This window comes from Neolamprologus brichardi, chromosome 12, assembly GCF_056152115.1.
Source record: "Neolamprologus brichardi isolate AB-2024 chromosome 12, ASM5615211v1, whole genome shotgun sequence".
In the NCBI taxonomy this organism is placed as follows: domain Eukaryota; kingdom Metazoa; phylum Chordata; class Actinopteri; order Cichliformes; family Cichlidae; genus Neolamprologus; species Neolamprologus brichardi.
In genome coordinates, this window is record NC_142115.1 from 6,278,114 (window position 1) to 6,293,470 (window position 15,357).

Here is a 15,357-nt window from a genome sequence, read left to right on the forward strand (position 1 = left end):
GGTTCTGCATCTGCAGAGGGAAGCGGTGTTGCATCCAGGGGGTTGTTCTCTGTAGCATCCGGCGTGTTTGACTCCAGGGTTTCCTGTGAAGACCGACCATTAGTGGTGGTCTCTTCTGATGAACTGGATTCACTGGACTCTGATGACTTGGGTGAATCCTCACTTTCTTTCAGATGGACCTGTTTTATAATGAAACTGTCACAAATCCACCAATCTTTGCTATACAGTGGGAAAATGTAGCAGTAAAGCAGTATATCTACTCACTGGTTTAGCTGTCACTAGAGTCACCATGAGGACAGCGCAAAGGGTGGCCCCCAGGACTGCCATTGCTGTCCTTCCTGTATTTGCTGAAACAAACTAAAAGAACCATATTGGTAAACTGGTAGTGTGTACATTGAGAGACAAACAGTGTACTTTCTTCTTGGTTCAGTTAAAAATGATTTCCACCTCAAATATTGTTAAAAAAGACATTTCTGGAATCATTTTTTTCATGTTTGTAGTGGCACAAATCTTCTTTTTTTTTTTAGGGGGGGGGGGGGGGGGTTGATTTACATTTAAATTTGTCAACCCTTTGCTAATATTGCCTTTAACTGTCTCAAGCATAAAATTCATTAATTTTTAATTAAGGGAATTGCTGCATCCACTAATCTATTACTATTTGAAGGAATTAAAGAGTAACACAAGTAAACATTTTAGAATTCAATTTAAATGCATTATTCAATGTTAGTAAAGTTGTTCAGCATCTTGAACTACAACAAGTTCAGTAAAGTTATGATTGAGAACCTACCTTAATGGTCGAGTGTCCTCCTCACCATAGAAACGCTCCAGACTGATTACAGTAAATTCTCACTTCTACTCAGTCCTCAGCAAACAATAGAACATCTGGGTTGGCCTTCTTTTTATATGGCCGTGGAAATGTGTGGGTACCGGGACATCATTGGGTTCCTGTTCCTGGTAATATATTATGCACTGTAGCGCTGATTCCTAAAACCATGAAAGCTAAATCATTAAACACCCCCAGCTAAACTGAAATTACAGATCGCTAAAAATTCTAGGACAATGGCTGTAGAAGAATAAGTCCACCAGAAGTGCCTATTCATAAGCACAGTAAACATGTGTTTTGTGGTATTGGTTTAAACAATGGTTTAGAATTTAAATAGATGTAAAATACCTAAGGAATTTTAGACAAAGTTTCATGCATAGTGTTGGCACTGGGTGCAAAAGTACTAACGTGATTTTGATTGTTTTGATGTTCCATGGTATTAATTGAATACCCAGTGTTTCCGTAGACACTGAAACAACATATTCTATATGGACACCATTTTGTCTCCCTGTGATTTACAGAACAGTCAAATAAGACCATTCAGGAAATTAAGGATCACTGCAATTCATTGTTTCCTAGCTGATTGCGACATCACCATGAAGACTACAAAGCCTTGCAGAGTGTCTGTCCACAAGTGTTATAAACCATATGTCTCCTAAATACCTAAATAAAACATTAATCATGATAACAATAATAATAGCTTCAGCTGTGTGCCATGACACTTAAAAGTGACATTTCGGATCATTTACAGTTCTCTGTAGTCTTAAGCCACCACTCATTTCTTTGTTTTGCATACAGTGAGCCAGACTAGTAATTTTTAAAATGTGATCTTTAGCAACAGTTTGAGGTTTTCTGAAGGTGTTCCATTTGCTGCTTTTCCCCACTCAATTTTAGTTCAGTATCTGTCCATTTTTAGATTTGTTTCCTTAGCCACTGGGTGCTGAGCTACGAGCCATTCAAGAGTTGAAAACACCTACACATAACAGAAAACGTAGCAAAACACCAGTTTTATGTTGTATTGTAAGGCACATTGTTACTAACAGCTTGTTGCCCCCCCCCCAAAAAAACCAAATAATAGTAATTTCTTTAGTTGAATCTACAAAAATAAAATGCTTAGGACAAAAGTTTGAGAGGCGTACATTGTAATTTTGCAACAAAAAGCTGCTAGCCAGAAACTGGACATAAATCAACATGGTGTGTGACGATGAAAAATGGAAGAAACTGGAGGAGAAAAGAAAAGTGAAAGACCTAAACAAACAAAACTCTACAAGTGAACAGTAGCTGGAAGTAGTGTTCTTTGTAGGAAAAGATCCAGCAGAGACCTGACGATCTGGCTGATCCAAAGTTTCATGGGAAACAGCCTCAGTGGAAGGGTGGCTGTCAAGAAGCCATTCTTTAAAGAAAAGTTTGAGGTATGCCAAATTATACAAGGAGTGGACAGGAAAAATCTGACAATATTTGGGATTCATCACTTAATGAGTGACAAATCAAACTGCTGTCAATGTGTATGCAGGTAGTAAGGAGAAGAATACATCAGTGTTTGTAAAACAGAGGCTCTGTCATGGTTTCGTGCTGCATTTCAGGCAGTGGTGTTTGAGAACTTGTCAAAAAACACGGAATTATGAGGAAAGTACAGTCAGATTTTGACAATGATCATGTGTCACACCAAATACTGACGTTTAAGTTTGTTAGAATTCTACAAACTATGTCTTTGCCTTGTATCATTTTTCCTGTGCATTCACAAGTTCCATTATGTCACAGCACCCATTTCCTATGTTCCTAGGAAAATCTTGTGAAATTAGGGCTGGCTCAAGACTTTTGCACAGTAGTTATTTCAGTTTAAGTAATAGTCCCCCCTTTACACAACTGTAAAGGTCTTTTGGTGAAAACAAGGCATTAAAGTCAGACTTGCACTCACATTTTACCGTCTATTATAATCCAAGTGTTCATGCTTATTCATGTCAAACTTCACAATCATGGTCTAACAGTAAACAACCTGAAATAACATGACAGGAAACTGTGGAAAATGCAGACTGTTTATTTAAAACATCACTTGTTCATAAATCAGCTCGATTCCAGAGAGGATACGGCTTCTAACAAAGCGACAAAACAAAACGGGAAGCTGCTGGTTTAAGGGAGGTCCACCTCTGGCTTTTCTGCTGAGGCAGTATGGGATGTGGGAATGGTCTCCGCTTTGCTCTCCAAGTCAGTCATGCTCATCTCCTTGCCTGCTGATGGTCCATTTCCCCTGCAGCAAGAACACACGTTTAATTCTGTGATGCAGCAAAGCTCTAAGTTATTTTTGCTAAAAGTCTGAATAAGAATCAAGTTCCTGACTTTGTTTTTAAATGAAAATGATGCACCATCCATAACCACACTTCTAACTTGGCAAAAATTAGATTATCCAAACATAACAGCATAGTCTAGACTGGATAATTGAATCACTATGCAAATCTGTGCTGAGATTCATGGACCCGAAAGGGGGGGCTGCTCATTTTCTTATCAACCATGTTGGATTTTTTTTTTTTTCCTCTCAAATATTATGGTAGCAACACTACATTGCATTGGGTCAGTGGCAGACAAATGGACAGGACAAACATTTTTACTCCTGTTGACATCATTCCAAGTGGTTACGCCCAGTTCTAGCTTTGTAGTCACAGGAAAACATCCTAATGCAAAGATACTGTATATGGAAGATGGACAGACCATATAAGAAATTGAACCTGCTATCATGAAATCACTTGGTTTATGAAGTCCCATATGAAACCTAAGATGTGCATTTTTGTTTTGACCATCTTGGCATTTTCATTGTACAGTGGTCCACCTTTCCCGGCTTCAGTGATTTTTTGCAATTTTGCATGTTTTTTTATTTTAATTTTTTTAAACAGCGTGATGTGTTCCGAGTCCTGATCGGCTGTAGGCCATTCTCAATCTCCTCCGTGCCGCGTCTCCTGTTCAGAATGCGTTCAGCTTGTCAAATTCGCATAAATCTTGGAAGTGCTGTACTGTATGTTTGTAAGTTTTCTGAAAACGTTTTGCACCGTCAAAGGCAACCATGGGTGCCTTTGGTTTCATTCTATAATACTGGACTTATTGTTCTACGATTGTATGAACTTTGAGAGTATTTAAACAAGAGACAAAAGTGTGAAAATGTTCATGCCTGTCTGAGAAAAGTGTGTAGTGAGGGGGTTTTATAGCCTTAAAACTTCTGTAATAATTGTAAAAAATAAAGTTGGCTACTTCACAGATTTCACCTATCACGGGTTATTTTTAGAACGCAACTCACGCGATAAACGAGGGACCACTGTACAATGAAAATAAAGGCTTATTCTATTCCATTTTGAAACCAGATGTGCCGACTAAGGGATTGATATGGCATTTTAAAAACCACACGCTCGAGATTATTCCAAATCCAAACAGATTTTTCACAAATGGACATCCGTTCCTGCAGATCACCACTATGCTTGTTTGCTGTACATGCTTAATTGAGAGCCAATAGAACTAACCTCCAATTAAACAGATTCCAAGTTAAGTTAAAATCAATATAGTAATAATATTTTAACCCGCATCTAATAACATTGATATAAATGCCATCCTGAGCGTTAGCATTCTGTTGCTAGCATTTCACACCATATAGCCACTGTGCCCAAGTCTTAGAGCTGCTATTAGAAGAGCTGTAAAATAGTTATCCATCACATCAAACCACCAGTAGGTTAATGTGTGCAAATGCTTCCCAGTAAGGTGTACAAAACTAAACATTGCTGCAAACCAAGGACACCATCTCCTATTGCAAAGGGGCAAGTGTTGCCAAGTCTTGTAGCCCACCCACACCAAAACCCACGGAGAGAGAGCAAGGAAAAAGTAAAATTTGAGATTGAAATAAAGAAGAAGAAAAAAAACCTTAAGTTGGCACTCTTCTTCCTCTTCACCAGCACTATTGCAACAATGACAATCACAACCACTGCACAGAGACCCACGGCAGCGTAGACAACGGGACCCTGCATGGTTTTTACGAGCCGGTTTTCACAGGAATCGCCGCTGTAGCCCAGTGAACACACACATGTAGTAACTCCCTTCGTCTCTACACAGTGTCCGTTACCACTGCAGCGCCTCTGGCTGCACTGCTGGGCATCCAGGTTCACACGCTGAATGCTGACATTCAGTGTTGTGTGCAGACCTGTGACTTGTGAGACAGGAGAGACACTGGAAGGAGGAGGAGGAGAGCTGTGAGGTTGAGTGGGAGCCAAGACCTCAGCTCCTGGGCGCCGCTGGGTGCCAACACCTTTATGAAAGGAAAAAAAAAAAGTTTTAGCCAAGGTGCAATAAGGTGTCATCATCTACAGGAGCAGTTTTAGTCTTTAATTTTGTGTCCCACAGTTCTCATCGGAGTGGTCCGTGCAGTCTCCACGTCCATCGCAAAACTTCTCCACAGGCAGGCATGAGAGGTGATCGAGGCAGGGCCTGCTGCCAGCTGGGCAGTGTTGCTCTGGGCTGCACTGTGTGGCATTCAGAAGGATGTGGTCATAAGAGCACTTGCATGTGCGACCTGCTGGGGTGGCGAGGCACAAGTGCTCACAGTTCCCATTGTTTTCTGTGCACGGGTTAGAGCCTGATGAAATCAAGCAGATATTTAGGCATGAGGTAGTTTGGTTTTTTGTACATGACATGTAGAAACATCTTTAAAAAGGGCAGGTTAGCCTTTCCTAACCCAGGTGTTCCGTTTGTGGTTCTTACATACCCATCTGACTGGGTTTGCTGAATGCCTTTAAGCCGACCACTTGTGTGCCAACCTCAAACCATAATTTCTTATCCTGCTGAGCTTCTTTGTACCAGAGTCGGGTCTTGTCTGAAGGAACAAAAGGTCATAGTTGTACCATTAAATTTATACTCAAAGATGTTGATTCCTGTGGAGCCATTATCCATGTTATGAAGTAGTCATTTACCAAAACTGCTCCGGCCAAGATGTCATTTGAATTTTAGGAATTATAGTCAGTTATTACAGTACATGCTTGGACTCTTACCAGTGACTGTAATCCAGAGGAGGATGTTGTCACTTACAGCCACAGCAGTCAGGCCATCATCAACCTTCAGCTCTGTATATCCAGATCCATCAATCAGGACAGAGCCAATGGTCCCCAAACCTGAGAACATTTGACTCAAGTCATTAAGAGAACAACCTATTGGAACAATTAAACTAAAGTAAACTAGTGTCAGCTTACTCGTGTCAGCCCAGAAAATGTTATCCCCATTATTAGAGAAGACCAAAGATGTTGGTTGGACAGCATCCTTCCACACCACTCTTTGCTCACCACCATCCATGCTGGCGCACACTATTGTAGCCGTGCTGCCTGTAGCCTCCAGATCCATATTCGTGAAACAAACTCTTCCACTGGGCGGGTGAAGAGCAATCGAACCCACTCTATTGATCCCCTCCTTTATAAGAATGGCTGTGTACGTGCCTGTGACAGCAGTGACCTGCAGGCGGGGCTGTTTGTAACTGCTCCAGTAAATGTTGAGTGTTATCCAGTCGACTGCCATGGCAGTGATGGCGTCATCCAGCAGCTCAAGAAGCTGGTCCCGAGACGTCAGGAGTGAGTCCTTCAGCCTGAATGAGCTGAGTGAAGAAGTGGCATCATCTGTCACAAATAGAGTGTGTTCCTTGAGGCTGTAGTCCATGAGATTGGCTTTGTTCACGCTCGGTATCTGCAGGGCCAGATGCTCGGGCCAGCCCTTCAGCTCGGCTGCTGTGTGTTGGGACTGCAAGTAGATCTACAGAGATTACTGGGATTAGAGTATTTATATTATAATTAAGCATTTATATAAAAGTCTTTCCATTTTTAATGGCATTACTCTATTAGTTATGTAGCTTGCTGTGTGATACAGCCTGTCCAGAAGGGCAGGCGTAGAGTTTGCTTCACTTTTGAGTGAAATTCTGTTTTAACAATTACAGTTTAGAGCAGAGCATTTTGCCAAGTATCCTTTCCTAATAAATGCATCTAAATTTGTCGTAAGTATTTGTCCAATGACAATCTAATGTTTGCTTCTGTTCATCACCACAGTTGACTTTAGAATCAAACAAAGAAGATGTGAATGAAGTGCATACTTTCAGCTGTGATTCAAGAAGTCTTCAAAGTCAAAATTCGAATTTTACTGTGGTGGTGTGCAGACGCAAAACAGAATGCTCAAGAGCCCAAAACCAAGGATACACAAAAAGGAAAGCTGCATCAGTTATTTCTATTTAAAAAAAAAAAAAAAAAATCCATTTTATACTTTTATACTTTCAGAACCCAATTCCCATTTTGAAAGTTTGCACCCAGAACAAATTGTTCCAATTTATCAGGCATTTGAGTTGCAAATCCATATACAGCACATTCTGCCAATGCAGGTTACACTGAGTAAAATTAAGGCATTTAGCAAAACCTGAGTGACACTGGACAGAGACAGCAACAGCAGAAATGCCGAATTGACCAGGTTGGAGCAGGTGAGGTCATCCTCTGCCAGCAAGAGACCAGGGGGACATTTGCACACAGCCCTGGGCCCAGGAGCAAGCACACACATGTGGGAACAACCCATCTTCTTGCAGGGGTTCTCAGTGCCCATCTGGAGCATTGGGTGGATGATCTAAAAGAAGAAAAAACAAACTTCTAAGCCTGTTTGTAACATTTTAAATTAAAACCTCTTCAGCAAGCTTTCCAGGACTTTAACCATTAGGGTGTGCCCAAAAAAAAAAAAAAAAAAAAAAAAAAAAAAAAAAAAACACCCACACACACGTCTTAATCGCTTCCAACAAAAAAAAGAAAAAAAAAAAAAAAAGGGAAAATCTTCAAACACAATGGAATAGCTTTGTATGAGCACTTAACACATGAAAGGATCCAAAAATTGTACATTATTATGCCGCCCCATTTCCTAACATGTTTTAATTCAACATCTACTCCTTACCTTCACAGCAAAAGGCTGTCTGGGCTTTTTCAGCACAACTTGATGGTTTTTACCAGAGATTTTATGAGCAGCCTGCACCACTCGTTTCTTGGCATCAGACCAGTAGAGCATGTCATTGAACACTGCCACAGAAAAGGGGTTTGTGGTCTCCTTTATCTGTAGAATCTGAAAACAGCATTTATATATAAAAAGGTATTTTTCACCAGTTAGGTTAGACATTTTTCATCGTTACACAAAAATCATCTCTATATTCTTGAGTCATTTAGGGAAAAGACTTCAGAAATTCATTTTATTACCAAGTTACTGTGTTGTGTCGTATGTAGTGCTGACATGAGACAGTTTTCCAATTTCATTGTACTATGTATAACAAGAAAGAGGTATCTTATCTAAAGTGATGTTTTTAGTTATAGAAGGAGAGCGTGATAACTAAGAGGCTTGGAAAGAAAAGCATCTGGACTTCTTTAAGTCGACTGAAGACGTTTCATCTCTCATCCGAGAAGCTTCTGAAGAAGCTTCTTCAGAGGCTTTTCTCTTCAAGCTCCTTAGACCAGCGGTCCCCAACCTTTTTTGCACCACGGACCGGTTTATGCCCGACAATATTTTCATGGACCGGCCTTTAAGGTGTCGCGGATAAATACAACAAAAACTAGTACCGGTACCGAAAAAAAAGAAGATTTATTTATAACACGTGAAAAGACCCAGGAAAACCGAGTAAACGATAACAAAATAACGCTGAAAACCAATAAAAACTATACATTTTACACCTTAGCCTCAACTCTCGCGGCCCGGTATTGGTCCGAGGCCCGGGGGTTGGGGACCGCTGCCTTAGACTACGATGAACTGGATGACTGAGAGCCTTCACAGACAGAGCTTGATAACCTTTTCGCTAGAACAGCAGATTTGGGATAGGTTAAATAGATACATTTTACCCTAATGTCGTCGCCATCCAGAGTTGCAGATCCAATCGCCCTCAGTCTTTCATCTGTCCAGTAGACCCTCTCAGAGACGGCATCTACAGCCACACCACCCGGCCAGCCCAAACTCGAGTTCACCACTGCCCTCCTCTCTGACCCATCCATCCCAGCACGCTCAATCTTCACTACATTACCAATCTCTGTCCAGAACATCAGCCTGATGAAATAAGAGACCACGAATGCCGCTTACTGTAAAAACTGAAACAGTTCTGTCTTTTTTCTTCTTTTTTTAAATTCATATCAACCCTTTTTGTGGTAGCAGGGCAAGAGAGCGGGGCTGATCCAAGTCTTCATCCAAGATGATGCTTTGGTCCAGTGAGCTTGCAGAGGCTGCTGCCAATCTGATGGCAGCAATACAACTCTTCACCCCATTGATCCAGTACAGATTCCTCCCGACCCAGTCCACAGCTATAGAATCAGCCCGAACCCCTGTGGAAACAAGTGGCATCTTGTTTCCACAGGGGTTCCTTGATACAACTTTCAGACATGACAGTAAACAGCCATTCCTCTGAATGCTCCAGCCACATTCGAGTTGTACGAACCTTTAATCAGACTTCCTGTCATCTTCTGATCTAGAGAAGACCACATTATAGCATCCATCCCCAGACTGACCCAGAAGACCTTCTGCCCTTTCCAGTCATAGTCTAGAGACAAGACTGCCTTCTTTGCAGAAGAGGGCAACGTAACCAAGCTGTGACTACGCAAGCCATACAAGTAGATATCTGTTTGGATTGAGGACAACAGGAGGGGCTCACCTGAGGGATAAGAAAATCATAATGCATAAGTTATTCAACACTGAGGCTTTTTGCTCCATTTCACCTTTTTAATGTTGATTTAAAAAAATATATATAAGACTCAAATGTGAGAAAAGTCTTGTGAAAAGGCAGGGGAGAGTCTTTCAGCAGAATGGCTAGATTTTTGTAATGCTATTAAACACATGATTTTGTGGTTTGCCTGACACACAAAAGATGCCAGTTTGAGGAGAGCAGGAAGTGAGTCCCTCAGAGGGTTGTATCAGTCCTCCAGATAAAAATCAAATCTGCAGATCCATCTGCTGTTCTCACCTCTTCTGAATAAGGAAGCAGCTGAAAGAAGCTTTTGTATAAGGACATTACAAAAAATAAAAATATTTCACCAACTGTGAGCCCCACTGCTTCTCCTCCCTCTGATCCTTGCCCTTATTTGGCATGAGACTTCTTTGGGCAGTTTGTGAGCGTGAGAATGAAGTGAAAATGTGTCACACACCAGAAGAATGAGTGTTCCTCACCCTGCATTTACCCCCGCTTCCAGTTTGTGGTCTCCTGCATGTGGCTTAGTTTTTCAACAGACATGCATGCATACTCGTTAAAAATTAAAATAAAATGGGTGCAATTCCCAAAATGTCCCGCTACCCATATGGAAAAGAAATAGAAAAAAAAAAAAAAAACTTATAAAAGACTTGCATAAGATGTGACCTACTTCATATAGTGAATCATATAAGGCTTATACGATTCATATAAGGCTTATATGATTCACTCATGAAAGTGGCCACTTTCTCATTACTTTCATATATTGTTTTAGTAAGTATCCAAAACATACAAGTTTCATTTATAGAATTTTTCAAGGGATCTTATCTGTTTTCACTCGTGTGCTTTTCATACAAGTTTCACACAAGACAGATAAACTTTATAAGATTTATACATCTTTTCCATATGGGTATGCTGTTGCAATATATCTGCTTGTGTCATATTTAACAGAATGTAGCAAAAATGTTATTAATCTTGAAATGGGTCAAAAGTCAAACCCATTTGATTTTGGTGTGGCTGCAGCGTGCTGACATTTTCAACTTTGTCCAGTTCCACTTCAAGAGTGACAACGCCATGCTGTGTTTATTAAAGGGAGCTTTACCAGTGATTTTGCAGTGGTGTCCATCTGCTTCCATTATAAAGCCCGGCTGACAGTCACATCTGTACGAGCCTGGAGTGTTGATGCATAGCTGACTGCACACACCTGGAGTCTGAACTTTACACTCATCAACATCAGCACAGGCCAGCCCATCCTCCATGAGCCTGAAACCTGCTGCACAGCGACAGCGCTAGAGACACCAAATGCAAATCTAACATTTAGATTGCTCACTTTGAGTCACTGCAGGCTCATAGCCTTCATATACATCTTTACTGGATCAACAAAAGGGATTGTTTATCCAGAACAATCAGACTTTACATGGCAATATTGCTACATACACCCTTCAGTCCATTTTCAGGCACCGTCTCTGCTGGGTAAATTTGATCGAGCACACAGAATTTTAAAGACACACTTCTTACCGGTCCCTGAGGTGTGTTGTAGCAGCCCTGGGAGCAGTGCATGTTATCTTCCTCTGCACAGTCTGTATGGCAGCTTCCTCCCTCATCTGAGCCATCTGCACAGTTTGTAATGCCATTGCACACCAGGTTTGGATCCAGGCACTCCTGACTGCCACACTGGAACTGGTGAGGGGCACATGTTACAGCCTGACCTGTAAACATGAACAGCATTCATGTACACACAGGTTTCAGCAGCAGTTTAAAGTACAGGAATATCCATTTACTACTCTTCAGCTAGAATTTACACATTACAGGCATTTTACAGCTCACATAACTAAACATCCCAATTTGAATTAAAGAATTGTGACAGTCTCATTCTGCAAATAGAATATTCTCAGACAAGCATCGACATATTTTATGTCCTCTTTTATACTATGTGCTAAACAGATATAGCAGGTGGTAAAACTGGAATAAGATAAAGATCCTTACTGCTACAAGTTTTCACATTGATGTTTAATTCTGTGAATAATTCCAAATTTACTCACATTCAGTCTCGTCACTGCCATCATTGCAGTCCTTCATGCCATCGCACATCCAGGTTGTAGGGATGCACTTGGTCTTGGATTTGCACAACCACTGGAACTCTCCACAGTTCACTGGAGCCACAGGACAATCCTGAAAGCCCAATTAAATTTTAATCATCATCTAAACATGCACTTTACCATTTCACTCCTGATCATGGAGGGAGAAAAAGAAAAAAAAAGAAAAAAAAAACTGCAGGAGGCCAGCTGAACATTTAGCCCATCAGAGGACACGCAGCAGTTTTAAAGGAGAGTAAAGTACTATTCAATAACATGCAGAAACCCTGCTTCATGCCTTCTGAACCTGACATCTAAACTGTCAGAGGAAGAGGGGCATGGCAGTAATACACCAACATCGATGTACACTGCAGCTAACATCTAATGTCTGGTTTTATTTACAACGATTTCCCCTTCATTTATCCACAAACAGGACCTGAACTAAATCACTAGCTCCTAAAAACACAAAAATAAATAAATAAAAATCACTCCCCAAATCATTTTTAAAAGATTTTTATGGTTGCTCCTCAAAGTTTAGCATGCATGAAGCTGCTTTTTAGCATCCACCTTCTCATCAGTGCCATCTCTGCAGTCCTGGTCTCCATCACAGATCCACTCCTGCACTAGACACTCCTTGCTCTGGGGACAGCGAAGTTTGGTGTTGCAGGCTGGCACTTTGGTGCAGTCTTCCTCATCCGAATGGTCCCGGCAGTCTGGGTGACCGTCGCAACGCATTGGGGCCAACACACACTGGCCACTGGTACACTTGAACTCTTTGTCACTGCAGTCCTCCTTGTCTACATTGACAAGAGGGAGGCAAACAAAGCATTAAAGATTACTCATATGCAAGCAAAGCTGAAACCAGGTAGGACATTAGTATGCCCACATACCACACTTGGCCTCATCACTGCCATCAGAGCAGTCACTTTCCCCATCACAGAGGAAGCTACTGGGAATGCAGCGGCTTTTGTTGTCGCATTGATGAGAACAGCCCTCCATGTACTTTGTGCATTCCGCTTCATCCGAGCGGTCCTGACAGTGAGGCACACCATCACACACCTGGCTCTTCTCAATGCACATCCTTCCATGGGCACACTGGAACTGGTCTACAGAGGACAGATTGTATAATGTTTTTTTATTATGTTGACATTAATGTCTCACTTGGGTTCAGGCTTGTAGTGCATACATCTGTAAACCTACAAACGCATAGACCATCCTACTGCATACACATTAGATTGTTTGTAACTGTCCAGCTTATCTGCTGACACAAATATCATCTGGCAGTTTGAGCTTCAGTTACAATAAGAGATTTTAATCCTAAATTCCACAGTTAGGTCTACATTTATTGATCTGCATATAGTGCCCTGGTTCCATGTAATGTCAGAGTTTGCAGTGGCAATGCTGGGGGGCTCAGCTCCCGATCATAATGTCACATATGCAGTGCCTTGTAATTAATATTAGTTGGATATGCTGTTTGCAAATGAAAGCAACCCTTTGCACGTCTCAAATAAACTAGATAAACACTACAATTTTACATTCAAAAGCAACCTAATAAGATGGGTGACCAGAGATTTCAGGGTGGATTAGATTCCCAATTTTCCCAGCAGACTAGTGGATCAGAAGGTTAAAACTGGCTAATAATCTCTAGTGATTTAAGCTACATTAACTAACGTTTTTGATGCCATTTAGAGAACAAATAGAATTAAGCAGACACTTTATAAGCTGCATTATCAGAACAGTTTGAACTGTTGCTATATTGCAGTTAGTGCGTTTTAAATTTGCATCACTGATCTGTGTCATAAAATTACCTCAGCATCGTCTTTCTGGCGCAGGAACAAGAGTTATTAGACTGTTAATGACAAACCTGGCTCTGTGTGAGTACACTGTAACATCATCAACACTGGATATGTAGCCTGTTTTCATTCCATCCTGTGCTGTCGTCTTTAGAAAAGTTAGAAAAATATAACTTTAAGAAAATACTATTGCTATAGTAATTTTTAGGTGTGCTCTGATAGTAAAAAGCCAAAGCGTCAACTGGCCATGCACCAATACTGATGTGAAACTAGCGTTGCTCACTAGATGGCAGTAAAGCCATATTAATAACAAGTGAGATGACAAACAGGTTACCCTTTTCACAAGACGATGAGCATTTGGCCTCATCTGAACCATCTCTGCAGTCTGCTTCACCATCACAGAAATAGCGGTTCTGGATACACTCCGAGTTGTCACTGCATGGTATGAAGCCCAAAGAACACTTAATGGGGTGAGAAGAGGTGGACTGTTTAGAAGGGCCAACCAAGACTGAAGGCACAGAGGTTGTAATGGTCTCTTCCTCCTTTTTGTCTTCTGCTGGATACATAATAACAATAAAATATAATGCTTTCCCCACTGTATTTTAATTCAAAACCAAAAAAATTAATAAATGCACAAGTCCAACATAAAAACGAGTGTCAATTCAGTACTATAAATACATCAGAAGGTACCACAAGTGGCTTCATCTGTGCCATCTGAACAGTCCTCCTCGCCATCACACAGGAAGTTTGCAGGCAGGCAGCGGGTCTTGTTGTCACAGTGATGAACACAGCCCCTCATTAGCGTCACACACTGAAGCTCATCAGAGCGGTCCTGACACTGAGGCACACCGTCACACACCTGGCTCTTCTCGATGCACATCTTCCCATGGGCACACTGGAACTGATCTGCTTGTGTGCAGGCATTACAGTCACATGCACAATCGTAGTTCTTCATAAAACATAGTACCATAATAACCCCAATAGAGCACCTTGTCTCCAGAATTCTGGTTTACTTGTGGTATTTAAGAGTACAATAGGAGGCAAAGCCTTCGGGCCCCTTGTCTGTGGAACCAGCTCCCAGCTTGAATTCAGGAGATAGACACGCTTTCTACTTTTTAGATTAGGCTTAAAAGTTTCCTTTTTGATAAGGCTTAAAGTTAAGGCTGGTGACCCTGAATCCTCCCTTAGTTATGCTGCAATGGGTCTAGGCTGCATGAGTGTTTCTACTTCACTCACCATGCATTTAATCATTAGTTATTAATCTCTGGCTCTACATCCCCTCACCCTGAACTGTTTGTGGCAGATGGCTGTCCCTTCCTGAGCCTGGTTCTGCCAGTGGTTTCTTCCTGTCAAATAAGGTTTTTCCTTCCAGGTGTTACCAGGTGGTTACTCCAAGGGGGTAATCTGGCTTTCCCTCGATTATTGTATGGTCTTTATTCGTGCTTTCAGGTGACTGCCGTTGTGATCTTCAACTACTTCTGCTACTCAATTTGTCTAATCTAACATACACACTGTCTCATACCTTTGCTGCATGATGTTTCACAATCCTCTTCATCTGAACCATCCGTACAGTCCAGCTCTCCATCACACAGATAGCTGTAGAGCACACACTCTGAACCATCTCTGCACAGTTTAGAGTCCCGGGTGCAACTTCTGATACCACTTCCAGCAGAAACAACTACTTGAATTAAATTGAAAGAAAAGGGACAAAAAAATGTAGTCACTGCAAAATTAGAAGGTCTAGAAAAGCAGTTTTGGTAGCCCCACACTCACCCTGTAAGGAGCCCGATAATAACACCAGACAGAGAAACAAACATCCACCCATTGCCACAAAAAACAAAAACAAGGTAAAAGAGGTGGGTAGATGTAGTGTTTTATAACGACACCAGGTGAAGCCAATATAACCTAATTGAACACCTGCCTGAGGGGAGGAGCTATTGCTTCTGACTAAATTTTCAGCAAACCTGA

General features: G+C 41.3%; 1 protein-coding gene across 2 annotated transcripts; it reads right to left on the reverse strand.

Moving 5' to 3' along the window:
* Positions 1–2,947: 2,947 nt before the first annotated feature.
* Positions 2,948–15,297, reverse strand: lrp13a (low-density lipoprotein receptor related-protein 13 a). 2 transcript variants are annotated; one of them, XM_087848946.1, is made up of 20 exons: positions 15,163–15,297; positions 14,912–15,067; positions 14,080–14,295; positions 13,724–13,945; positions 12,487–12,702; positions 12,164–12,393; positions 11,564–11,693; positions 11,040–11,230; positions 10,624–10,810; positions 9,279–9,491; positions 8,982–9,165; positions 8,692–8,893; positions 7,763–7,927; positions 7,244–7,444; positions 6,043–6,592; positions 5,845–5,964; positions 5,562–5,669; positions 5,199–5,432; positions 4,724–5,105; positions 2,948–3,071 (listed from the first exon to the last, which is right to left on the reverse strand). In XM_087848946.1, the coding sequence occupies exons 1-20, from the start codon at positions 15,212–15,214 to the stop codon at positions 2,954–2,956; spliced, it is 4,077 nt and encodes a 1,358-aa protein (XP_087705072.1). In that variant the 5' UTR covers positions 15,215–15,297; the 3' UTR covers positions 2,948–2,953. The 2 variants fall into 2 exon arrangements, with proteins under 2 accessions (XP_087705072.1, XP_087705073.1); XM_087848947.1 differs by having other exon boundaries at positions 14,912–15,070; positions 15,163–15,279.
* Between the last annotated feature and the right edge of the window lie 60 nt (positions 15,298–15,357).

Bases quoted from the DNA above. Each gene is read 5' to 3' on its own strand.
- lrp13a (XM_087848947.1), bottom strand. From the start codon at position 15,214: ATGGGTGGATGTTTGTTTCTCTGTCTGGTGTTATTATCGGGCTCCTTA. The intron at 12,703-13,723 runs GTAACCTGTTTG...TGTCCTCTGTAG, and splicing joins CTCATCGTCTTGTGAAAAGG to ACCAGTTCCAGTGTGCCCAT. The intron at 5,433-5,561 runs GTATGTAAGAAC...TGATTTCATCAG, and splicing joins CAGCAAACCCAGTCAGATGG to GCTCTAACCCGTGCACAGAA.